This window comes from Nicotiana attenuata, unplaced genomic scaffold (genome assembly GCF_001879085.1).
Source record: "Nicotiana attenuata strain UT unplaced genomic scaffold, NIATTr2, whole genome shotgun sequence".
Classification (NCBI taxonomy): domain Eukaryota; kingdom Viridiplantae; phylum Streptophyta; class Magnoliopsida; order Solanales; family Solanaceae; genus Nicotiana; species Nicotiana attenuata.
In genome coordinates, this window is record NW_017671369.1 from 118,575 (window position 1) to 144,827 (window position 26,253).

The 26,253-nt window shown below is 39.0% G+C and overlaps 2 protein-coding genes across 2 annotated transcripts; both read left to right on the forward strand.

Annotated features, from left to right (window-relative positions):
* The first annotated feature begins 326 nt into the window (after positions 1–326).
* LOC109207843 lies at positions 327–6,894 on the forward strand. Its single transcript, XM_019370844.1, has 2 exons — positions 327–1,380; positions 6,775–6,894. The coding sequence occupies exons 1-2, from the start codon at positions 348–350 to the stop codon at positions 6,783–6,785; spliced, it is 1,044 nt and encodes a 347-aa protein (XP_019226389.1). The 5' UTR covers positions 327–347; the 3' UTR covers positions 6,786–6,894.
* Positions 6,895–17,761: 10,867 nt separating this feature from the next.
* On the forward strand, positions 17,762–20,072 carry LOC109207844 (pre-mRNA-splicing factor CWC25 homolog). Its single transcript, XM_019370845.1, has 2 exons — positions 17,762–17,922; positions 18,649–20,072. The coding sequence occupies exon 2, from the start codon at positions 18,718–18,720 to the stop codon at positions 19,873–19,875; it is 1,158 nt and encodes a 385-aa protein (XP_019226390.1). The 5' UTR covers positions 17,762–17,922; positions 18,649–18,717; the 3' UTR covers positions 19,876–20,072.
* The last annotated feature ends 6,181 nt before the right edge of the window (positions 20,073–26,253 follow it).

The following is a 26,253-nucleotide window of genomic DNA, read 5'->3' on the forward strand; positions in this document are numbered from 1 at the left end:
CATTTATACAAATTTTAAAAATATTTTATGCATATAAATATTTATTATAATGTAATATATAAATATTTCTTAAACTTTTTCACAGTTTTATCTTTTTATGTATTATTTCAAGCTTGGACTTAACATCGTGGAATGGTCCAATAAGTTCTAGAGCCCATAAATATAGTAACTCAAACAAAGTTCAAATCAATATTAATGTTAACAGAATAAATTTAATTTGACACTAGAAATGATAATAGTGCTGGATATCTATTTTTAGTTTTGCATTGATTTATAATGAAAATGTATAACTTAGAGAGGCCAACATTTTTTCTCCGTAACTTTTTTTGAGTGGGAGGTAGCTAAAAATGCTCTCTCAAAACACTACTTCACAGTGCCTGGAAGCAAGAACAACCCAAATCCCCCCAGAACCACTTGATATCCCATCCACACATACACAGGATAATACCTCCCCTCTAAACTACAAAGAAAAGCTACTTGCAAATGCTGAACAAATCAATTTGGATATTGATCCAATGGACGACGTTCAACTACAAGTCTCATCTGTTGAAACCGTTACCCAGTCACAAGAGAAGTCAGCTCCACAGGTTAGTGGAATTAAGACGATTACACTCTTAGACCATGAAAGAGAAGGACTTCATCATCCATGGAAATTCTCCTTAATTATTAAACTATTTGGCAAAAGAATAGTCCACCATTACTTAAAAGCAAAAATCCAAGACCTATGGAAACCTACAGAACAATTTCCTCTAATAGATCTGGGCTGTGATTATTATATTGTTAAATTTACACAAGAAGAAAACATGCGGAAGGTACTTCAAAATGGCCCATGGTTTATTAATGGCCATTTTCTATCGATAAAGCGCTGGGAACCAAATTTTGTGGCTGCACATGCCAAGCAAACTGTCTCTGTAGTTTGGATACATTTGCCACAACTCCCAACTGAGTTTTACGATGAATCCTTGCTAAAGAAAATTGGAAATTCTATTGGATCACTGCTGAAAATCGACGCTTGCACAAGCGCCACTCTTAGAGGACGCTATGCTAGACTGTGTATCCAGGTTCCACTAGAGGAACCAGTTACTACTCGAATCCTCATCGGATACCATTTGCAACAGATAATATATGAAGGGGAGGGTTTTCTATGCAAGTTATGTGGTAGGTTGGGACATACAAGTTCAGGATGCTCTTATCAGGAAGCCAAAGACCTTGATCAAAGTAAATCAATAAAAGATGGGACAACTACCCAGTGTCTTACAAATCATCTGCAAACAGAAGAATGGCAAACGGTGCTTTTCAATAGAAGAAGACGACACAACAACAGGACAAAGACAACAATGGAAGCCATGACTGCTGCCCGTCAAGATTCCCAAGGTCCAGGTATAAACATTAAGATTTTCGCAGCCGATTCAGGTAAATATCTCTCTTCTCATAAACTTTCCTTCAAGGAAAAAAAGAATGAGGCCCAGTCTACCTTGCCTTCCTCTTCACAGCATTCTGGGATAATCGATTTTATGAACTCTCTTAATAATAATTATTCACAACCAAACAACGTTGATAATAAAAACGTGGGACAAAATACTTCTTTAAAAGAGAAAATTACTTTGATCAATAAATTTAATGCTCTTCATTATCCTGAGGAAGAAGAGGAACAGCCAAGCGCAACCTTTCTGCATTCCCTATCCTCTTCGATACAAACGAAGCAGGCACCCCAACTATTGGGACACGTGGCACAGACGTGCCTACACCTAATAATTCTAAAAATAAAAAATTATTACTACCACCCTTAGAACCTTCCAATACCTATTTAGATAGGCCCCAAATTGCAAAAAAAGATCAAAATCATAACCCTCAGAAAACTTCACCACAACACGCGGCTATGGCAAATGGAAAAATGGCCATGCAAATTGATACTCCAACCTCTAATATCCAATACTCCACGCAAAAGCCAGCCAATCCACTCTCTAATAAATCCCACGACAGTGATTCTCAATCATCACTCATCATTCATGAAGCTCCATTAATACCCTCCACTACATTCCAGTATGATTATTCCTCTTCTTCCCCTAGCATCAAGGAACCAAACTCTCTACCACAACAGACACATTTCGAACCAAATGGAAAACCTTCCTCCAATGCCCCCTCATATAGCTCATCACCAGTTAGTGTACGTTGCTCACCGTCCCAACCCTGCCCAACCTCCACAGTCATGGATCGAGCAAGGACTGCAAGGTTAGGCAGTCTTCTTCACCATGACCATAGAGGACAGGGAGGTGCTAATAGTGCTTCAAAATCCAACCTTCCTGGCCCAGATGATTTCGGAGGGGATGAGGTTAGCCCTAGACAACTACCTAAACCACATGTGGATGGCCAACGTTCTAATCCCCTAGCCCTAGCTCTATACCACAACATGCATCAGCATTGGAATCTCCCTCCCCACTTCAACCCTCCTCTCAAAATGAGTATCCCACATGACCTGCCCTTCTTCTCCCCAGTGGAGATGACTGTGGGCAACCCACTGATCTTTCCTTGGCAAGCCCAGGTTCCCCCAATAAATCCCAACCCTATGGACATTCACCCACCCCAGGAACAAGAAGAAATAGAGATGGAGGAAGAGATCTTGGATCTCCCACTGCCCACAAGATCGTTCATCGAAATCTCAAATCTCAAAGAAGCAGCCCTTATGCTGTTCCCGGAGAGAGAGGACAAAAAGTTCATCTACAATTGCCCAGTGGCTCTCATGAAGTGCTCGTTCGACCTCCGTCCTCCGGTGAACAGAGCTACAGTGAAATATGCAGTCTTACTAACCCCAACTCTGAGGGGAAGTCAGTTCTCTGTGAATGAGAATCAGGTGTCAATGAACCCCCACAATCAAAGCATTCCCATGAATAAACCTACCAGTTTTATTGTTTGGAACACAAGGGGGCTAATAATGAAACTTTTAGGAGGAACTTTAGAGACCTTATCGATACTCACACCCCATGCATGGTTGCCCTATTAGAAACAAAGATGGAGGACCATGCATCTCTTAGAGATACTTTCCATTTTGATGACATGATGGAGGTCCCCGCTCAAGGAAGGGCAGGAGGGATCGTTCTGCTTTGGGTCACCAGCATGGTGACAGTTACTCGACTTAGGCAGTCCACCCAGGAGCTCCATGCAATGATTCAGGTATTCCCAGATCACCCTCCTTGGTTACTTAGTATTGTATATGCTAGTACAAAAGCTGTTAATCGTAGGAAACTTTGGGAAAATCTAGAAAACATATCTACTAGTTACAATGGACCTTGGATGGTTGCGGGGGATTTTAATGATATTCTAAGTCAAACGGATAAATTTGGAGGTAGAAAGATTAATATGTCTCGATCAAATAGATTTTGGTCTTGTGTTAACTCTTGTAGTTTAATTGACCTAGGTTTTAAAGGTAGTCGTTATACATGGTCCAATCATCGTAGGAAAACTAGTGGCTTAATTCTTGAGAGATTAGATCGTTGTTTTGCAAATGAAGAATGGCTTGTTAACTACCCTAATGTTTCCATAACTCATTTGCCAAAAACATATTCGGACCATAACCCCCTCCTTATTAATACAAATAATACCTTTAGACATCCCCCCCCCCCCTCCCCCAATTCTACTACAAAACCCTTCCGTCTAGAAAGCTATTGGTGCTCTCACCCGGATTTTGGAAACCTAGTTAAAAGGAGTTGGCAGTATAGGGAGTTTACAGAAGCAACTGAACTATTTACTCATTATGTCAGCTCCTGGAATAAAGAAACCTTTGGAAATATTTTCTCTAGGAAAAAGAAAATTTTGGCTAGATTAAATGGAATCCAACGATCTCAGGCTTATGCCACCAATACTTTTCTCCAATCCCTTGAAAAATCTCTAACCACCGAATATAATGATATTCTTAGGTTGGAAGAGGATTTTTGGAAAATCAGGTCTAGAATAAGTTGGCTTAACGAGGGTGATGCTAACACTAGGTTCTACCACTTGTCCGTTGTCAATTGTAGAAGAAGGAATAAAATATCCTTCTCTAAAGATGACCATGGTAATTGGATTACTGATCATGAAAGCCTTGTTAGGCATACCACTAACTATTTTAAAGACATCTTCACTACTAGCCATTCAAGTACTGACTGGGCTAACATTAAATCAGCCCCCCCAAGTTTCCATAATATTGACCTCTCCTTATTGGATAATCCCTTAATGGACAATGAGGTTACCCAGGCCTTATTCTCCTTTAAACCCTTTAAAGCACCGGGCCCCGATGGCCTTCATCCTTTCTTTTTCCAGAAATTCTGGAATATAGTTGGCAATTCCATAACAAATCTTTGTAGACATGTTTTTAACACCCAGGAACTGCCAACCTCTATAAATAATACATATCTTTGCCTAGTTCTAAAAATTTCACAATGCTAATGATCTTAAGAATTTCCGACCTATTGGCCTTTGTAATACCGTCTATAAAATAATTACAAAAATTATTGCCAACCGCATTAAGCTATATCTGCCTGACCTTATTGGCCCATGCCAAACTAGCTTTCTTAAAGGGCGAAGGGCTTGTGATAATGCCATCCTTATCCAGGAAGTCATGAATCACATTAATAATACAAGAGGGACTGAAGGAAAATGCATTATTAAAATAGACCTTGAGAAAGCTTTTGATCATATTGAATGGTCTTTTGTTTACCGTACTCTCCAATTCTTTAAATTCCCTCCAAAAATCTCCAAACTAATTTTAAACTGCATTACTACAAGCAACATTGCCATCTTGATCAATGGCTCCAAAACCAACTATTTTTTTCCATCCCGGGGTATACGACAAGGTGATCCCATGTCTTCGTACATCTTTATCCTGTGTATGAAAATGTTATCAAACTATATCAATCATCAGGTTGACCTTCAACTATGGGATCCCATCACCCTTAGTAAAAATGGTCCTCAACTCTCTCATCTATTTTTTGCAGATGATCTTACCCTTATGGCTAAAGCTAACCAAAAATCTATCCTCTCAATACATAATAGCCTTAGTCTCTTTTGCACACTGTCAGGGCAAAAGATAAATTCTACTAAATCTAGGGTTATTTTTTCTAAGAGATGCCATGATACTCCCAGGGATTTAATCCAAAACCTTCTAAAGATAAAGGCTACCAATACTTTTGGTAGATATCTTGGCTTTCCTATATTGAATAATAATCCTAAACACCATGATTTCCAGTATATTATTGATAATATGAAAAACAAGCTTGCCAGCTGGAAACTCAAATTCCTAACACCAGCAGGGCGACTCACACTCATCAAATCCACTCTCAATACCATCCCAGCATACGCCATGCAATATTTCCTACTTCCTAAAAGAACTTGTCACAATATTTACAAGATCCAGCGAAATTTTCTATGGGGCTCTACCCCACGAAAGAAGAAAATTCATTACATAAACTGGGATACTGTCACCCTACCAAAAGACCAAGGGGGCTTAGGCATCCAAAAAGCTCATGATAAGAACAGGAGCTCACTAACAAGTCTAGCTTGGAGACTCCTCTCTCACCCCACCTCCCTTTGGGCACAAACCCTCATTAGAAAATACTGTCCACAAAGAACCTCCTTCTCACACTCTTTTATTTGGAAAAATATTGTTACGGGGGGTAATATATGCTCAAAAGCCATAGCATGGGATCTAGGGTCAGGAATTACCATTGATCTATGGAACACTAAATGGTCTCCTCTCTCACCACCTCTTAGGACAATTATTCAAGGTCCCCTAACCCAAAAGGACCAACGACTTAGCTTACATGACATTTGGGATGGCCTCCAATGGGATTGGACAAGGATCTCCATGGAAATTCCACAAGATTTTCTTAATCAAGTTAAGACAATCTCCTTGTGTCAGGGTAAGGATGATACACCCTACTGGTCATTAAAATCAAATAGCCTGTTTTCTACAAAGTCAGTCAAAAACCTACTACAACCTCCGCCTGACCATAAGTATCAGTTCAACTGGATTTGGACTCTAAATACCTTACCAAAAATCCAATTTTTTCTATGGCTTTGTTCCCACAATAAGCTGCCAACAAATTCCTATCTTCATCATATAGGTATAAATGTTCCACCAAACTGCTCAATTTGCATGCATCCCTCTGAATCCATCCACCACATTTTTCTTGAATGCCTCACTGCCCGTAAATTCTAGATGGACCTGGGACTAAATATTCCTGCCCTTCCCTATCATCATACTCACTGGCTTCATTTAATAAAAGACATGCAAATACCTATCATGAACTACCCGCTAACATGGGATTTCTTCTTTCCTTTTGCTCTATGGCATATTTGGATAAATAGAAACCATAATGTTTTGAATGAAACTAATACACTGATAGACACCAAAACTGTGTGCATGCGGGCTATGGAGTACATGTACTGTACGGGGAATTCCTCTCCCCCTAGCCTAATAAAAACTATCCAAGTTAGGTGGTTCCCTCCATCTCCAGGATCTTTTAAGCTAAACACGGATGGCTCCTTCTATGCTAAGGGCAAGGCTAGTGGTATTGGAGGGGTTATAAGAAATGCAAATGGAAAATGGGTCGTAGGTTTCTTTAAACAGGTTGTTGCTCTCAACCACACCCATGCAGAGTTGAGTGCTTTGGAACAAGGGCTACATCTAGCAATAGATCACCACCTCACTCCTGTGGAGATTGAGACAGACTCCATTGAAGTACTCCAATTATTAAATGAACAAACCCTTATTTTTCTCAATCTACTAAATTCTTGCAGGTCTCTCTTGAAGAGGTTGGGGAATCCAGTCATCAGGCATAGCTTCAGGGAGGGGAACAAAGTAGCGCACATTTTGGCAAGTGATGGAGCAAGGAAGCAGTCAAGTGATAATATATATATATATATATATATATATATATATATATATATATATATATATATATATATATATATATATATATATATATATATTAAACTATCCGCCTGCGTCTGTATTTTCAAGCTTACAGTCCGATGAAAAGGCCATGGTGTCTAGTAGAAATATTCCTATGCCTATGTTTACTAAGTTTGCTAGTCTTGGAAACCTCTGTGTACTATCTAGCCTAGATGGTTGTAACAGGACATCAATTGTCCCTATAATGACTTAATATATATGAATATTTCCTTTTGTTACCAAAAAAAAATGCATAACTTAGTTTATCTTTTTCTTTAGTTCTTGGTCCTGTAGTTAATAGTACTTATTTGATGTACTTGTTTTAGAATGACTTATTATGTTCATTTTTATTATGGCTTATTAGTTAGTAATATTTGTTTTATGCGATTTTATTATCTTTGTTATTGAGTATCTTAGTACAATGTTATGACATCTCATATTATTGTGTTATTTTTTTTTAAAAATACATTATGTAGTTATATCCAATTAGGACTAAAGAAATACTTGGAGCACAAGTTATATATTTTGTGTTATGAAGACTTTACCGGAAAAATTTGATAAACCCGAGAAAAATCGAGATTGAAAAATCTGACTTTGTTGGTTTGATTTGGTTTATTGATTTAAAAACCTGACACCATTAGTTTGGTTTGGTAATTAAAAAATCCGAACTAACTTGACCGATATACACTCTTAATTGAAATAATGGAATCCTTTATTAAAACTTCTCAAACTTCAAATAACGATTGAGAGACTTTAAAAATTGAGAGGCTGTGGATGTTATATTAGAACTTCTCAAAATTCAAATTATGGGTGTTAACTGGACGGGCTGGTCCGGGCTGGACACGAAAAAAATAACCCGTCCGGTCAGTGTTCCCGGCTGGTTAGTGGGCTGGCTAACCGGGCTGGTAACGGGTTGTAAAAATCTGGGTTAATTAGGTCCCGTCCGGGTTTGGGCTTAACAGGTCCGGACCGGGTCGGGTTACCTTTTTTTTTATTAGTATATTATGTTTTTCTTATTCAATGTTATTGAGATTTAAGTGTTTGCAAACTTATAAGGCTTAGGATTAAACTTTAAACTTTAATGTTTGAAGTTTTAAATTTGAAATTTGAATTTTAAAATTTTAAAATTGAAAGTAAGTGGCTACAAAAAATTATTTAATAAAACCATTATGTAAGGATCAAACTCCGAAGGCTTTCATTTTTTATTTTCATTGAATAATAAATAATACTTCAAATCAATTTGCAAGTTCTATTTTTATTTTTTATTTTTGAACTTGCAAATTAAAGTTTACAACAATTATAAAAAAATAAGAAAGAGTACATCACATGCTTTGCATCATTTTTGTAAGTTCATCCACGTCAACATGAGGTTCTTGATTTCCGATATTGCTTGAATCGGAACCATAAACTATTATATTATAGGTGTTAACCGGACGGGTTGGTCCGGACTGGACACGAAAAAAATAGCCCGTTCGGTTAGTGTTCTGGACACAAGTCATATTCGACATTACATAAGTCATATCACCTCCGATTGACCTCAAAATTTGCACACAAGTCATATTCGACATTACAGACCTACTCCAATTTCCGGAATCGGAATCCGACCCGATATCAAAAAGTCCACTTCTGGTCAAACTTCTCAAAAACCTTCAAATTTCTAACTTTAGCCAAATGGCTCCAAAATGACCTACGGACCTCCAAATCCACTTCCGATTGGCTCCCAATACCAAATCACCATACGGAGCTATTCCCTAACTCGAAACCCCAAACGGACATTGATAACACTGAAATGCACTTCAACCCAAACTTATGAGATTCTTTCAAAATGCTAACTTCCACAATTGGCGCCGAAATGCTCCCGGGTCATCCAAAACCCGATCCGAACATACGTCCAAGTCCAAAATCATCATACGAACCTGTTGGAACCTTCAAATCCCGATTCAAAGGCTGTTTACTCAAAAATCCAATCTTAGTCAATTCTTCCAACTTAAAGCTTTCGAAATGAGAATGTTCTCTCCAAATCAACTTCGAACTTCCCGGGATTCTATCCAGACCACGCGTACAAGTCATAATACCTGAAGTGAAGCTGCTGGTGGCCTCAAACTGCCGAACGACGCGCCATAGATCAAAACGACCAATCGGGTCGTTACATTCTCTCCCACATAAACATACGTTCGTCCTCGAACGTGCTGAGAACTGCACTGGAGTTGTCTGAAATCACTGTTCAACACCTTGAGCACCTACCCGTGCTACCACAGCTCAGTTGAGCATATTAACTCGATCACATCTGAAGATATTCTCTTTTATTCAAACAAATAAGCTTAGAACCCAGTTCCAACACCCGAAATTCTCTGCCAGGCCTGCTTCCAACCCACAAATATTGTATCAATCACTACACGATGCACCGTACATGATTGCATGCCTTTGTTGAATTCACACTATGCACCGTACATGATTGCTCCCATGACCATAATAACATCCCCTGATAACAATAGCCGAAATTCCACGAATATGATGCACCCAATACACCTGATGACATATATAAGTCTTGTCCCAACTTCTGCAATACCGCCACGACGGAAGAGATGTGTTGAAAATCATAACCATCTGCTGAGTCAACAAATCATTAAGTCTCTACTCTTGACAAGAACCATCACCTCATTCTGAATCAAATAATGGTATTTGCTCTTTGATATACTTCATATAATCCAATCGCATTGATCCTAGATCCAATAATCTTGTCTCACCCAGTACGAACTGCTCAGGCAATACGCCACCCCTAGACATGACCAAAAGTCTCATATGATGCCACAATATGCCAATACGCTATAAACTCGAACGTGATACATAAGGAAAACAAACTCTTGAAGGGACTTCTCAACCAACGTAACTAATTAGACAACCAAAAAGGTGCCATGAACCTTCCTCAGAAAATGGGAAACAAAACACACAAAATAGAATATAGGGGACTGTACTCAACATCACACTGTTGAGGCGTGCAACCCGATCCAAATAACATACCCGTGTCGGCGTGCCACCCAATCCACACATAAAATTCACATAAGGAGATACTTACCGAGCTAAATTGCTCATTACTACAAAATACCGAATATCGGTCACAAGCACGTTAAGTGCATAATACCATCCCTAGGGAGACAGATAGAGCCATACGCTACAAATCTCAAGCACAACTGAGGTGCGATATATGATCTGAATTTCAAGAGCCATCCTGCTCACATAATACCATCGCTACGCAGGACCTCACCACATAAGAGAATTATCAAACTGTTTCACAACTCACACGGCACAATTACATGACATAGCCGACGACGAAATAACATCCAACGTTCGAATACTCCTCCATAAGGAGCGCTATGCTGAAATGAACACATCTGGCCTGATATAGAGCCCATATTCATGTTTAAATCCATCCACAGACTACAAGCCGATTCTGATCGCACTGTACTAGGATAATAACCTGTCAACGGTCCATAATGACCCCCCTTTTTCCCATAACACGCAAGAACAACCATCATAACCGGGAAAAACTTCCACAGTCCACAACCAAATGAACCGAGCGCCCTCCAGGCATAAATTCTCAAACAAGCGATATTACCACATTCTTCATACTTGGTTTAAATCTTCAATCAATCAAGTGACTTCATGTCACACATATACAATCTTCCCGTGGAATACACTCCCACGACCTCACGCACCAGGTAACAAGTCTGCACATCCATACCATCGGCCATACAAATGCTGTAAAGCAAATCAAGAATCCATAACCGGATGCAAAGCCTCTTTCACAAAAACACCGATCTCAGGTGACACTGAAAGCAATACTAGCTAACTTTAAAAATCTAAATCCCTTCCTGCTCATCTGAGCTCGTGACATCCTTGTGAATACCGGACTGAGACCTTAATCCTTAACCTTCAAATTTCATACCGCTCACTGCACCTAACATGCCAATATGCGATAGTACGAGAATTTCATCATAACCCCTGAACCACTAATATGGTAAACACTTCATTACATAGAAACCTTTTACTTAACTCATTCCAAGAGAACAATAGCAACACGCGAGTGAATTCTCATAACCGTGGAACATGCAAATCCTCAAATAGTGGTCTAAACCACCATAGCCCTTCTGGGATCCGCCTACACCTAACAGGCCATAATACTTGAATACTTCCAAATAAAATCAATTACGGCGGTCGTCATGCCTCGCACGTACCATCACAAATCATATGCATAACTTAATCACACTGAAGGAACTGATCACTGCCATCATTATGCCAATTCAACCATGGCTAACCAATCTAACTTCTTCTAATTCATCCTTGACTTGCCTTAGAGATAATAATAGCTCCATTCCTTACATCACGAACCTAAATCCACACTCATCTTGAGTGACCCCATTCCACGAGACAACATTGTCTCCAAACCTATGAACCGTTTCATGCCCTCCTCGCACACACATTCGCACCTTGGACTGATACACCCATTCTGATAATTCCCCTACGAATCCAAAGTCATTTTCTCTCATTCCTCCAAATGTTGCATTGCAAGCCAAAAATATCATAGAACATTCCGAGCCTCTTATCATAATCTGCTACAAAAGCTCGATTCTTAACCATACTGCGGGCTTGAATCCTTAGGCACCGCATTTTTAACCTTTGAATTCACTAGGACCGTTGTTGAGAGTCACCCACTCTGGCTTGGTCCCGAATATAATCAACTCCAAGGCTCCGCTGGCACATGAACACCCATCTCAATGAAGCACCCGACTGAATCACTTCCCTTGTAAATCACCTCTGTACGAAGCATAAATCCTGAATCTTCCCAAAGCATAAACGTGAGTCAATAAGGCCAACTAAATCACACCTTTATCAATTCCTTTGCTCAAATTACCACTTATGATCTTTTCCCTTAGCTGAAATAACTTACCAATACGCCGATAACCCGAAACTTCACAAGAAGATAACCATGCAACCCAATCGTAGGCGGTATGACTCTCCCACTTAGCTTGAAGCCACAATTACACAACTCTGGAACCCATCAAGATTCTTTCTTCATCATTGACATGATCTTGCACCACCAGCTCGCCAAATTCCTCTAAATCTTTCTGTTTGACCTTCCATGAACATTCTGAATCACTAACCACATTAACCTATCCGGCCTCTTACCGTATCGCCGGTAGAATTCTTTGCCTAAGCTTCGTCAATACCACGCGACTGCTAACCTGCTCACAGGAGATAACTCACCTGTGGAAATTACACGCAGGCATTTCCCAATGACGCTGAACTCTACAATTACTACGAAATTCGTAACCCAACCTGAGCCCATGCTCGTTCGCTAGCTATACAAGCCCATTCACACCTCAAGGACATCAACTAAATGTGCGACAATACCTTCCAATCCAAAGTCATGTTGTATCCTTCTTTATATCAAGCCACTCCTTTCTGTTGTATCAAATCTCCCGCCGTATAATAGCCGATATTTCAAATTACGTCCATAGACCCAGTCATTGTCCACCCTGAATCTCAAATCACTCTAGACTTTTTCTCCAGGTGTGTAGTCATCCTACCACGGAACACATACGCTACTTTGCCACTCTCCCACTTTGGTCAGACTCACTCCTTCAAGAAACTACTCGACTCCTACTTCCCGCACTTGGCCTTCTACAAGACACTTCCCACATGTCCATCCCCATCCTTCGATGCCCAGTTGTTGCCTTGAATCAAAATCCATCTCTATGGCACTTGAACCAATAGATCGTTACTCCGTCAACCCAAACCTGAACATACATAGTCCGATTGTCTTTTCTCCGCCGGAAATAAAACACTGAATCTCTGAATCATGCATTGAGTAAACCTCCTTTCGAGTCATTCACTACCCCGACACATAGGCAAGCATCCTACCATCACATCAATACTACGCGATAACCGTTCATAAGCATCATAGCAACTTGTGCATAGCCTCAAGGCTCTCAGAAGTACAGGTACTGAGCTGATACGACAGAATATCCTTCCGCAAGGGGACAACAATAGCCCAAACAGCTACACAGGGAGAAACAACCCGCACCTTATCTGTAGTACCATTAAAATTCTTCGATTCCTGATTGATAACAAGCGCTTCACGTCGCATAGGATTGAATAGTAAGGAAATAAAGGCATAAGCCTCAAAGGAATCAAATCGCACGATGAGGAATCAAGAAGGGGAGTGCTCCTAACAGCCCTGTAGCCTCTCAAAGATAAGTACATACGTCTCCGTACCGATCCGCAAGACTCTACTAGACTCACTCATGACTCGTGAGACCTAAGGGAACCTAGTGCTCTAATATCATGTTTTCACGACCCAAAATCCATTAAGGGTCGTGATGGCACCGGACACCACTGTCAGGCAAGCCAACACCATATAACTAGTAAATTGTCGTTTTAATATTTTCAAAGTCATTTCTTCTAAACATTATGTAATGAACAATAAACTTCACCGAATAAATAATGATGTCTTTACAAAATTTATTTACTGCATAACCCTAAAATCATCCCAGAATCCGGTATCACAAGTGCATGAGAAATTACTAGGAAATCTAATGAAGTACAATAGTTGTCCGAAATACAAACTTGGACAGAGAGTAAATACAATACACTGAAAGAGACTCTGCTGGATGCGGGTCGTCTCGAGAGATGCAGCTCACCTAAGTCTCTGTATCATCCATGCTGCTACACCCATTAGGCCACTAGAGGTACATGTGCATGTGCAACAGAAATGCACAGCAAGTATAGCATGAGTACAAAAACAGCGCGTACCCAGTAAGTATCCCGTCTAACCTCGAAGAAGTAGTGATAAGAGTTCAACTTCGACACTTACTAATAGTCCAATAATATCATTACAGTAAAGAAGTGAATAAGTATGAAACAGGGCAAATATATAAAATAAACATGTATAAAACACATAGTACCATCCCCCTTCTTCATAATTTTACTCAAGTTTTCAGCTAGCAAGTTCCCTCCGTAACCGGAGCATATATGTACAATTATAGTAGTTTCCGTCAAAGAAGTTATCAGGATTCAAATCAGGAAAAATCCCTCAGATACACTGGCTTTTGGCCAAGTGTTACGCACGATTCTATAAGTATAATGCATGCATACACACACACACACATATATATACACACACACACACACACGCACGCACACACGCGCGCACACACACACACACACACACACACACACACACACACACACATATATATATATATATAGGAAATGCCGAGGCGTACGGCCCGATCCAACATAAAAGTAAACTGTGCACTGCCAAAGGGTTGAACGGCGCGAACCATAGATGCATGTATTAACCTGCCGAGGCGATCGGCCCACTCCCATGAGAGTAGTAAAAGGTAGTACCCCGCTCACGAATCATACGTGCGATGCGGTCAAATATAATTTAAGGGACTTCCCCGCTCGCGAATTATACATGTGATGGGGTCAATTATAGATTTCTTAAGTTATTTAGATATTTAGCATTTCTTTCCGAAAATATGAAATTTAATGGAAACTCTTAAAATCTCAAATTCCTCTATTAAAATTTCTTTCAACCCAATTATTACGTAACCTTAAATCTTGTTCCTTCTCAATTCAAACAATAAACATAAATTAACAACAATATCAATCAAGGCATGATGTAGGCCTAAAACTACCCGAACATAGGCATAGCTAGTAACTACGTACGGACTCTCGCCACCTCGTGCGTATGTAGCCCCCCACAAATAGGAGCACATATTTGATTGATTCACCTATGGGGTTAATTCCCTCTTACAAGGTTAGAAAAGAGACTTACCTCGCCCCGAAGTTCCATAACCGGCTTCCAAGCCCTTCCGACGACTCAAATCGATGCACAACGCTCCAAAACTAGCCAATAATTATGCAAACCCATTAATATATGCTCAAACACTCACTATAACCTAGTTTACAACAATTTCTAACCCCAATCGAAAAGTCGATAAAAATCACCCTCGGGCCCACGTGCCCGGATTCCGAAATTTTTCGAAGATAAAGCTTACCCACAACCTCACAAACTCAAATATATAATTTACTCCCAATTTCATGTCCAAAATCATGGTCAAAATCCAAAAATATCAAATTTCTTGGTTTTCCTCAAAATCCCTATTTCTACTAATTTCCATGTTAAAACATATACATAATCGATGTATTTAACTCAAACTAGTATAAACCACTTACCTCATGCTTGGTGGTGAAAATGACACCTCAAAGTTGCTCCAAAATCGGCTCCCATAGAAGAAATGGAGTTAAAATGAGCCAAACCCCGATTTTAAAGAGACCTCACTGTCTCCAGCCTTTTCACACCTACGATCACTTGACCGCTTCTGTGGTTCCGCAGGTGCGGCCTCACTACCGCTTCTGCGGTCTTCCACAAGCTTCCCCTTTTTCGCTTCTGCGCTCCCCCTACCGCAGGTCTGGTCCCGCCTCTGCGGCGTGATGACCGCATCTGCGGTCTGTGCACTTCCAGCCCAAAATCGCATTTGTGGCCCTCATGGCCACTTCTGCAGCTCCGCACCTACGGCCCAAGCCTCGCAGGTGCAGTTACACCAGAAGGCAGCTGCTTCACTTCTTCTTCAATTCCAAAACTGATCCATTAACCATTCGGAATTCACCCGAGGCCCCTGGGACCCCGTCCAATCACACCAACCAATCCCATAACATAACGCAGACCTGCTCCAGGCCTCAAATCACATCAAACAACGCTAAAATCACAAATCACACTCCATTTCAAACTTGATGAACTTTATAACTTCGAACTTCTTCATTCGATGCCGAAACCTATCAAATCACTTCCGATTCACCTCAAATTTTGAACACAAGTCATATTCGATATTACATACCTACTCCAATTTCCGGAATCGAAATCCGACATCGATATCAAAAAGTCCACTTCCAGTCAAACTTCTCAAAAACCTTCAAATTTCTAACTTTAGCCAAATGACTCCAAAATGACCTACGGACCTCCAAATCCACTTCCGATCGCGCTCCCAATACCAGAATCACCATGCGGAGCTATTCCCAAACTCGGAATCCCAAATGAACATCGATAACACTGAAATGCACTTCAACCCAAACTTATGAGATTCTTCCAAAAATGATAACTTCCACAATAGGCGCCGAAACGCTCCCGGGTCATCCAAAACCCGATCCGGACATACTTCCAAGTTCAAAATCAGCATACCAACCTGTTGGAACCTTCAAATCCCAATTCCGAGGCCGTTTACTCAAAAATTCAATCTTAGTCAATTCTTCCCACTTAAAGCTTTCGAAATGAGAATTTTCTCTCCAAATCAACTCCGAACTTCCTAGGATTCTATTTCGAGCACGCGCACAAGTCATAATACCTGAAGTGAAGCTGCTCGTGGCCTCAAACTGCCGAAGGACGCACTAGAGCTCAAAACGACCGGTCGGGTCGTTACAACTTCAAATTAATTTGCAAGTTCTATTTTGATTTTTTTATTTTTGAACTTGCAAATTAAAAGTTTACAACCATTATAAAAAATAAGAAAGAGTGCATCACATGCTTTGCATCATTTTTGTAAGTTCATCCATGTCAACATGAGGTTCTTGATTTCTGGCATTGCTTGAATCGGAACCATAAACCATTATATCTCAATTTCTTGGTCCTCCGTTTCATCTACCTCTTCACGCCCTTGATTTCGCCATTTTGATCTTATCCAATCTATGAAGCACACTGGAATTTTCAAAGCGTTGCGGCCCAATGAATGACGAGTATCTCCTACTTGCTGCCTTGCTTGGCTAAATGCGACTCAAGTGAACTATTAGAAATATGTGTAAAGCTAATAGAAGAACCAACACCACCTCTTGATCTTTTAGGAGTTTTACTCTTACTATTACCACCCCTACTAGTACACGCTTTTTTGGTTGTTCTAAATATATCCATTATGTAAATTACATTAAGAAATTAGATTAATATTTTAAATAATAAAATAAAAATACACCAAAGAAGAGAAAGAGATGGAACGAGTGCACCGGGATTCCAGATGCCGCACTAAATTTGATATCACTTCAGTTGATATTTGATGATACTGAATATTGATACCACACTTCACTTGAATACTTGATATTTGATAATTATAATTTTGTAGTGACTAAAGTAAATATTTGATGTAACTTGAAATAATAAGTAATTGAGAATTTAAGAGCAATAAGCAATATTATCAAGAGAGAATTAGAGTAGTAAGAAAGCAAATTGTGAGAAAAACAAAGAAGAAAGGGGATTATTTATAGTTTTTAAAAGGTTAAAATTGTAATTTATCAATTGTTAGGGTGGGGGAGCTATTTTCTTAAGGGGGTAGGCCGAAATGGCCATTTTTATAAAAAATGGCCGTTGCCCAACGGTCATTTTTGAATTTGACCATTGGCAACTGTCAAAAATCTATTTTAAAAAAAATTCCAGCGGTAACCAGGCTATTCCGGGTTGTATCCCGGATAAAACCCGATAATGGGTAACCGGGCTAACCGGGTTCCGGGGCACCGGTTACCAAAATATGTTCGTTCCCGTCCGGCTTCCTCCTGCCCCCCCCCGCCACCCTCCCCAACCCGTCCCACCCCGAGCATAACGGGATGAACCCGGTTGAACTGGACTGTCATTGGGCTGGCCCGGTCCGATTAACATGTATACTTCAAATACATCTTTTTTTATGGGGGTGAAAAAAAAGAAACGAACAGGGGTATTTATATTTGATTTTGGGGTCAAACTGTAATTCGTAGAAGTTAGGTTCCGGTTTATCCAGGATTAGGATTCGTGTAGGCGGTTAGATAATACGCATTAGAGAATTGACTAAAACAGTCTCTTGGCTGCCAATTGCGATCACATTTTTCCGGACCAGTTCGAACCACTATTACGGGGCTGCCAATTTCCCGTCGGCGAGCTACGGCGATCTCCTTCTCAGCCGAATCAAGCTGTAAGTCTCCTTTCTTTTACTCTCTCTCTCCACCTCTCTCTGTCTGTCTCTATCTACTATCCGGAGAACCCTAATTAAAGTTGTTCCTGTAATTGGTAAAACATATCAGGTATTAATTCGTTCTACTCTTTCTTTTTGTCTACTCTTACTGCATATAGAAATCCTCAACCCGATTTCTTTTTTATTTTTTCAAGTTATTTTTGTTTCGTTATTTGCTTCCGATGTTGTAATTGCTTCAAGGGTCTGGTGGGTAATAATCTGCCCTAGAAGTATTACTTGTAAGTTCTCTGCATATCTTTTCCTATAGAAAAAGCAAAATTAGAGGCCGTAAAAGATGGTATTTCTTCAGTTAGGTTATGTGTTTCAGCACTTTTAGCGAAAGGCATAGATCTAAGTATTTGCCGAATCCTCTCTAATTATTTAAGTTAACAATTTACGATTTCTGATATACTACAACTAACAAGTAAGAATTTGAAATCAATTAATTTTAAATATCCTGTAAATCCAAATTAGTCCATCCACACGGCTCCTTGAGCTGATGTTAGACAACTTGGTAGCTTTTTTTTTTTCGGATGAAGAACTTGGTAGCTGAATTTTTTGTATGATAACATTCTTGAGATAGAGATAGACATAAGATGTTTGTTTTGAGCTTTATGTTCAACCAAATAACAAAAACTGTACCTAAAGGCATTCTCATTTATCCTATTTGGTTCCTGTGATGTGTAGGTATTAGAGGTAAGCAAGAGAGGAATTCTCTGTCTAACAGTCTAAGCCTTATAAATTTTGTAAGACTCAATGGCTTTGAAGTTCTTGAATAAGAAGGGATGGCACACGGGGAGTCTTCGGAACATTGAAAATGTATGGAAAGCAGAGCAGAAGCATGAGGCCGAACAGAAGAAGTTGGAGGAGCTACGTAAGCAGATCCTGGAGGAGCGTGAGCGCAGTGAGTTTCGCCAACTTCAGGAACAAGCTGGCTTGGTTCCCAGGCAAGAGAGGCTGGAATTTCTCTATGATTCTGGGTTAGCTGTTGGCAAGGGAAGTTCCAGTGGATTTGAATCTTTGGCCAAGCCGACCGATCCTGGAACAACTGCTGCTTCCAGTTCTTCTGCGAAGCCGCAAGCATCTGTGCCATCTGCGCCAGGAGCTCTATTTGAGGATAAGCCACAATCTTCCAATGATGCTTGGAGGAAACTCCATTCAGATCCCTTGCTTATGATTCGTCAGCGAGAGCAAGAAGCCCTAGCACGTGTGAAGAACAACCCTGTCCAGATGGCCATGATTCGGAAATCTGTTGAAACGATGAAGAATAAGGATAAGATGCATGACGGGAAAGAGAAGGATGAACGCAGACATAAGCATCGAGACAAGAAATCAAAGCATCACCACTCAAAGTCAAAGCATTTAAGGAATTCTTCACCTAGACAAACCTCTGATCTAGATGAAGACTCGAGCGAAGACGATTCCAGGAGAAAGAAAGTCTCTCACAAGGAGAAGAAGTTTAATGAGCGGAAATCGTCTCTGTTACGAGTTCCTGAAGGAGACGATGATATTGGCAGAGAAAAAACTAAGAGTAGGCATGGTAATCTTGAAGCTGAGAAGTACGAGAGGCAGACAAGGTCTGATTTTGCACCAAGGCATGAATCGCGTCGTAACTCTCGTAGGCCTGTTAGGCTTTCTGAAGAAGAGAGAGCTGCCCGTCTACGGGAGATGCAGAGAGATGCTGAGGTGCATGAGGAGCAAAGATGGAAAAGAATTAAGAAGGCAGAGGAAAAGGACGCTAAGGAAGCTGTTCATGTTGGCTTGTCTGGTGGTAAGAATTTTCTGGACGCTGCTCAAAGAAGTGTTTATGGTGCTGGGAAGGGAGGAAGCTCCACAATTGAAGAAAGTGTTCGTCGCCGAACACATTATTCGCAGAGAGCAGAAGCTTCAGAAGGCAATGCTTTTCGGCGATAGAATGTTGGAGAAAGTTAATTACAGCTCCTGCTGAGTTTTTGTAATGAATCCCTTCATGTAATGCAAATGTATTTCGTTATGATCATGCTCTTTATCTGTTGTCATACTGAAAGATAATTCTGGGATGAAGGTCAGTTTGAATATGTTGGTTTTCGTCTTACCACAAATATTATCCTCTGTTACTGAAATTGTGAGTATTTTCTTCCAAATTTGTTCTTAAAGTTGCCGGGTAATTACTTGAGATGTGAGATAGTTTTGTTCGCTTTTGATCAGATTGATCTTGTATCTTGATATCACTGTTGGTTCATTTGGCTGCAAGGAAGTCTGCACCAACCACTGGCAGAATCAGGATATCTGTCACTGTCTTGACTGTCTTCTTTAGAGATCAATTCCTCATTCATCTGTCAGGAGTAAATAAAACCCAGTTAATTCAATTGTTGCACTAACCTCCTCATGCTGACTTTTTAGCGCCTTTTCCATGAAAGCCTTCAAGGTAACTTACTTATGACATTTGCTTAATTACCTTCACCATTGTCATTCAGCTTCCTATTATCAATTTTTAAAATTTGATGACAATAGCCAGTTCTTCAATTCCATTGCTGTGTTCTGGTTGATTTGAGGTTACTCATTAATTGGTTCGTGCAGTTCAAGGGTTGCAGAGAGGCCTTTACTAGTTGTTCTATTTGAGGGTGCAATCTTTGTGATACCCTGGTTATCTTGATGAGTAGGGTTCTATGTCATTCTTTATTTCTGTCTACTTATCAAGTTTATGTCAGGTAATACTTGATTCATCTGAGAAAATTCAAGTTGCTGACTTTCTTTTTCTCACGTTTATATATCAAGTAATGCTTGATTCATTGAGAACTCAGGTTGCTTAATCAAGCAAGTGGTGTGCATGTGCGGTGCAATTTATAGGTTTTATATGTACATATGGTTTTTGGGAACCCTTTTTTTGCTATGAATCTGTTAGTGCCCTTGATTCTTATTTTGGAAAAATTTCTGTTAGTGCCCTTGATTGGTTTGTTTTCACAATTTCTTTGATGCTTTCCTTTTTTCTTTATAAACAACTATACCTCAATTCCAAGCTGGCAGGGGTCGTCTCTATGAATCCCTTCTATCTACTTCGCTCCATTTGAACTTGTTTTGCGCCAATATTCAAATAATTTAGATTCTAACGTTAGAATGTCCTTTATATTTTCCTCTTAACATACAAATTTAAAATAAAAATACTCCTAGCTAATGTGGGACCTAATATAAGTTTACAAACATTACTAAGCATTAATCCCAATTAATTTTTATCGTCTATATTGACTTTTGTTTTATTGTGTTTTATTTTTCACCAAGTCTGCAAGATTCGAAGAGATTGTAGGTCTTTCGAGATCCTTATCAAAAAAATTATAGGTTTTTCGAGATAACTTTTTTCCATTTGATTATAGGTCCGACTTAGCTCATTTTTTCATATAGTGGGAGAAATGCATTTGTCTGCCAAATTTAGTGAGAAGAACTCAACAAGTTCATGAATCACACATATGTGTGCTAGCATGATTCTTATTTATGGTTATGTCAATTTGTTCATATATATATGAGCATTTGGCCATAAGTATTTGATTTTTCATGGTATGGCACTTCAATTTTGTAACTGTGGGAAATGGTTAATTAGGACCCCACAATTAGTTGTTTTATTTTGATTCTCTTCTCTCTCTCTCTTTTTTTTTTTTTGGGGGGGGGGGGGGGGAGTTTATTGGTCACTCCATGAGTTTAGTGTGATTCATCCCTGCACTACTCAAACTCAAGCAAAGCTTGTGTTTTATATTTCTTTCAGAGGGTTTTGGTTTGCTAGTTTTCTGGTTTACAGTGGTTTAGGGTGCGTTGGTGATTAAGTAGGCTGATCTTTCTTCTGAATTCCTTTGTCATTTGTGATTACGAAATTCCCGGGGTTCTGCACTTGTAAGCACATTGTGTAATCGGGCGTCCATTTGTGTGTGCACATAGATTAAATATAAAGCATATCAAAGTAAGTTACCCTAGTATTCGTTCTCCATTTCATGCTAATGAGGTGGTTGGACGGTTTCTACGATAATTAATATGCCTCAATGTCAACAAGTTGGGGGTAGTTTTATGATTCTTCATGGTCCATATTATGCACAATAAAATGGTTAAAGGATTTCTTAGTGGAAGAAAAATGTGATGATGTTACACCAACTGCGTGGCTCTATTTTATTCAAGTGTTTTGGAGAAATATGTCAGGATATGCAGAAGGGAGTCCTATATGGAGATTAACTGCCAGCGTAAATTCCCAACTGGATTTAATTGCTAAGAAGAGATGCACAGCTCCCTTCCTCATGCTGATTATATTGACTAAAGGGAGAGGAATGAAGGACATACAGGGTTTAAGAGGAAGAATTTTAAGTCTTGTGCCTAGATAAGGTACCTTAATTATCATGGCTGAAATCAGAATTAAAAAAAATTCATGTCTGAATTAGGTGCTTTAGGCCTCATTTGTTTTTTTTAAGATTAAGACGTCTGAATTTGAATACACATCTTAATATCAAGATGTGTATTAAGGTTAAGACATCTGAATCTGAATACACATCTAAATATTAAGATGTGTATTAAGATCTGAATACAAAATGATTAAGACTGTGTAATTTTTAACATTTGAATGTATAAAATTTATCTTTATTTGAAAATTTAAAAACATAAAATTCAAATAAAATACTAATTAATCTAATATTCTATCACTAAAATATATAATTTTTTAAAATATGATAGTTGTTGGTGGTGATAGCTAATGGGTGAATGCCAATTAGAGGCGGTGGTTGGTGGTAGTTTTGGTTGATAGTGGTGGTTCAGAGTAGTAGCTAGTGGTGATTGGTAGTGATGGCGGTTATGATTGAGGATGGTGGTGGTGTGTGGTGATAGTTAATAATGGCGGGTGGTGGTGGTAGTTGTAATTGAGGAAGGTGGTGGTGGGTGGTGGTAGGTTATAATGATGGACATTGCCGGTTGTGGTTGTTGATGGTGATGTGGTGGTTAGTTGTGGTAGTTGAGGTGGATGAATGTTGATTGTGGTTGAGAATGATGGTGGTGGGAGTGGTGGGGATGGTGGGTGGTGATAGTCCATAATGGTGGCGGCTATGATTGAGGATGATGGTAGTGGTGGTGGTGGTTGATTATGGTGGTGATGGTGGCATCATGGTAGTTGATAATGGTAGGTGGTGGCGGCAGTTAATAATGAATATGGGTGATAGCATCTTAATGAAATTAAGTCTTTGTTATTGATCTTAATCATACAGACCTATTCAGACCCATTAGTGGTTGTGAAGAAAAAATAAAGACAAACAAACTTAATGATTAAGATCTGAATAATTAAGATTCAGACTTTATAAACAATCACATTTAATGTCTGAGATCTGAATAATGAAGATGCAGACCTCCATTAAGTGCAAACAAATGAGGCCTTAATTTCTATTAGGTCTCTGTTTGCATATTGATAGGTGAATAGCCAATACACGGTGAGGCATCATAAATTAATTCACTTTAACGTTGTTAATATGTAATGCTTCTGGAACCCTAGACTGTGCAGGCTGTCTCTCCTTAAAACTTAATTTTGAAATAATACTGCATTATTAGTTAAATGCTTATGAAGCTCTTGCCTCTTTTGCTTTGCTGCAACTGATAACATTTTCATGTTAGTTAGAATTGTCCAACTTGCAAACCACTAAGATATAAGCTGTAGTTACTCACTATCACTAAATTTAAGGTTCTTGGAATTGGAACATTAAAGTATGAAGCTTTGCAGCAAGATCACAGGATAAGATGCACCTGTAAGAGGATACGGAAAGGTAGGAAAAAGAAAAGATCACTAGATAAACATATGAATTTTGTTATTGGTAATCTGATACACTGATAGGATCATCTGTGTTTCTTTAGGATAAAAACTAGATGAAGTTAGCGTCCGGTTGATCCTTTTGTGATGGTAATATACTTTTCAAAACGTCTGTTAACGATGTCACATCTTCTGTTTGGGCTTAAAAGTTACTAGTATGTTTTATTGCTGCGGTCAGTTTGTCTTTAGTTTTTCTCTGTACTCCATGTATTCTTATTTCTTTGTCTTCATCATGTTTATTGTTAATGTCTATGTACTTCATTCAGCCATAGAGAAAAAGAGATGTACTTTGCAGGTATTCTTATGTGATATATCATCAGCTTGCGACATAAATTGGAATAACAGTTTGGCGCCTCAATAAAGAGAAGAATTCATTTTCCATTTATGCGTTCCGATGGACTATTGGAAATCACATGCTACTGGTGATTTGGCCAAACATCTTTAGTGCAAGGGATCTGCTTCACTAGTGGTCCAATTGCATGTGTTGGTGGTAGACCTAACCCATCTATTTGTCACTCACCTGAAGCTAGATGGTTAAGGTTAGTGATGATATTAGGGACAGACCAGAACTGGGTTAAACTCGTAAAGACATTATCTTTTATCAGTTTTATGACTTTATCCAGTATATGATTTGGGAGTGAAGTTTCTAAGATTATATGATTTTCTTATAAATAAGTTGGTGGCAGATTACTAACCATTTAGGCAACTGACGGTTATAGTAATTTTTTAATCTGTTGCAGGTTTGGTTATTTTGAGAATTTTTTCTTCACTTGGATTGCCTTGTTTGCCTCTATCTCATGGAGCTTTGTTTAGCTTGAAGCTGTATTATTACAGTAATTGTTTACTTGAAGGAATTACTTTGATTTGTTTCACTCTCGAAATCTTTGTATGGTAATATGAGAAATTTTATCCAAAAATTGTATATGGGTAAGAGCGAATCTTTCTTAATGTTGCTTCTAAACAACTCATTATACATGTTATTCTTTTTCTGTGTCTTATCACTATAGTTCCTCATCCTTAGCACCAGTAATTTTGTCACCCTTATACCTACCCCTATTAGTTAAGGTATCCGGCTATCTTCCCTTCAAGTTTTAGATTGTCTTTTTACCTACAGGTAGCTGGTTATAGCAAAAGGGCTGTTGTTACTGCTTAGCTTGCCATACCTAGTACCAGTGCCTAACAACTTTACCGTCGAAACGATGCCATTTTAGGAGTAATTATAGACGAATGTGATGCCCCAAAAAGTTATTGCATGCTTTTTGCAAAATTGTATTGGAAACAAATTCATCTCCACGAGGCAGGGGTACGGTCTGCGTACACCTATCCTTCATAGATCCCACTATGTGGGGTTACATTGGGTATGTTATTGTTGTTGTGTCATGGTCGACCCTTCTTGCAGGACTGAAGGTGATTTTTGGACTATACAACACGAAGCTTTTGGTGTAAACAAATTCTCCTTTGTTTAACTATTTTGTGACTTTAATTTAATAACGCAAGCAAGAAAAAACGACAGTTGTGGAGATGCAGAAAGCTGCTGAAGAAGTGACAAGTGAGGACAATATGGGAGATTACTATATTTTTTAATCACAAAACTGATACATGTCTGAAGTGATATGCATCTAGTGATATACTCCCTCCGGTTCACAATAAGTATCCAATTTACTTTTTCATTTTGGTTCAAAATAAGTGTCCAGTTATATAATCAAGAAATAATTCAATTTGTTTTTACAAAATAACCCCTATGTACATATCTCTAAAAAGTTTTCTTACTCCTCACATTAAATGTTTAATTAGGGGTAGTCTAGTCATAGTAGGTATTTTTGTATAGAATTTAGTATTTTCTTAATGGGTGTGCTAAAAGTAAATTGAACACTTATTGTGAACCGGAGGGAGTACTTACCGACGTGTGCGCAGATATAAAATGGGGAAAGGTCGTTCTCACCTCTGTTATTCAAATTATGTAAGGGGTCGTTTGGTTGGAAAGAAGTTATCCCAGGATTATATATTATGGGATTAGTTATTTCACCTTTCCATGGGGGATAACTAATTCCGGGAGTAATTATACCGCAATTTTCTACCAACGAAATATGGATTAGCTCTTCTTAAATTTAGTCCCGAAATTAATTATTCCTTCTCTCTCGTATCAAACGAGTCCTAAGTGTAGTTTAAGATAATAAAGTTATTTGAACAGTCATATGTTAGAGTAAATTATTGCAATTCAGTTTTTTAGGTAAAAGGAAAAGCTGTAATGTCTCCCACACAAATATTGTTCACTAATTAATAGAGCATCAGTACAATACGGTTAAACAGGCGTCTCCAATTAAGCCTGTGGCGTGACACCTTTTTGTACCCCGTTGAAGGAGGCATTATCATATATTACTGTTACTGGTCTCCGAACCCCCTCCCCTCTCGAAAAGTGAAAAATTTAAAAAAAAAAAAAAAAAAAAAAAAACCCTAAGTAAGACTAGAAACGTAAAGTACGAAAGTAG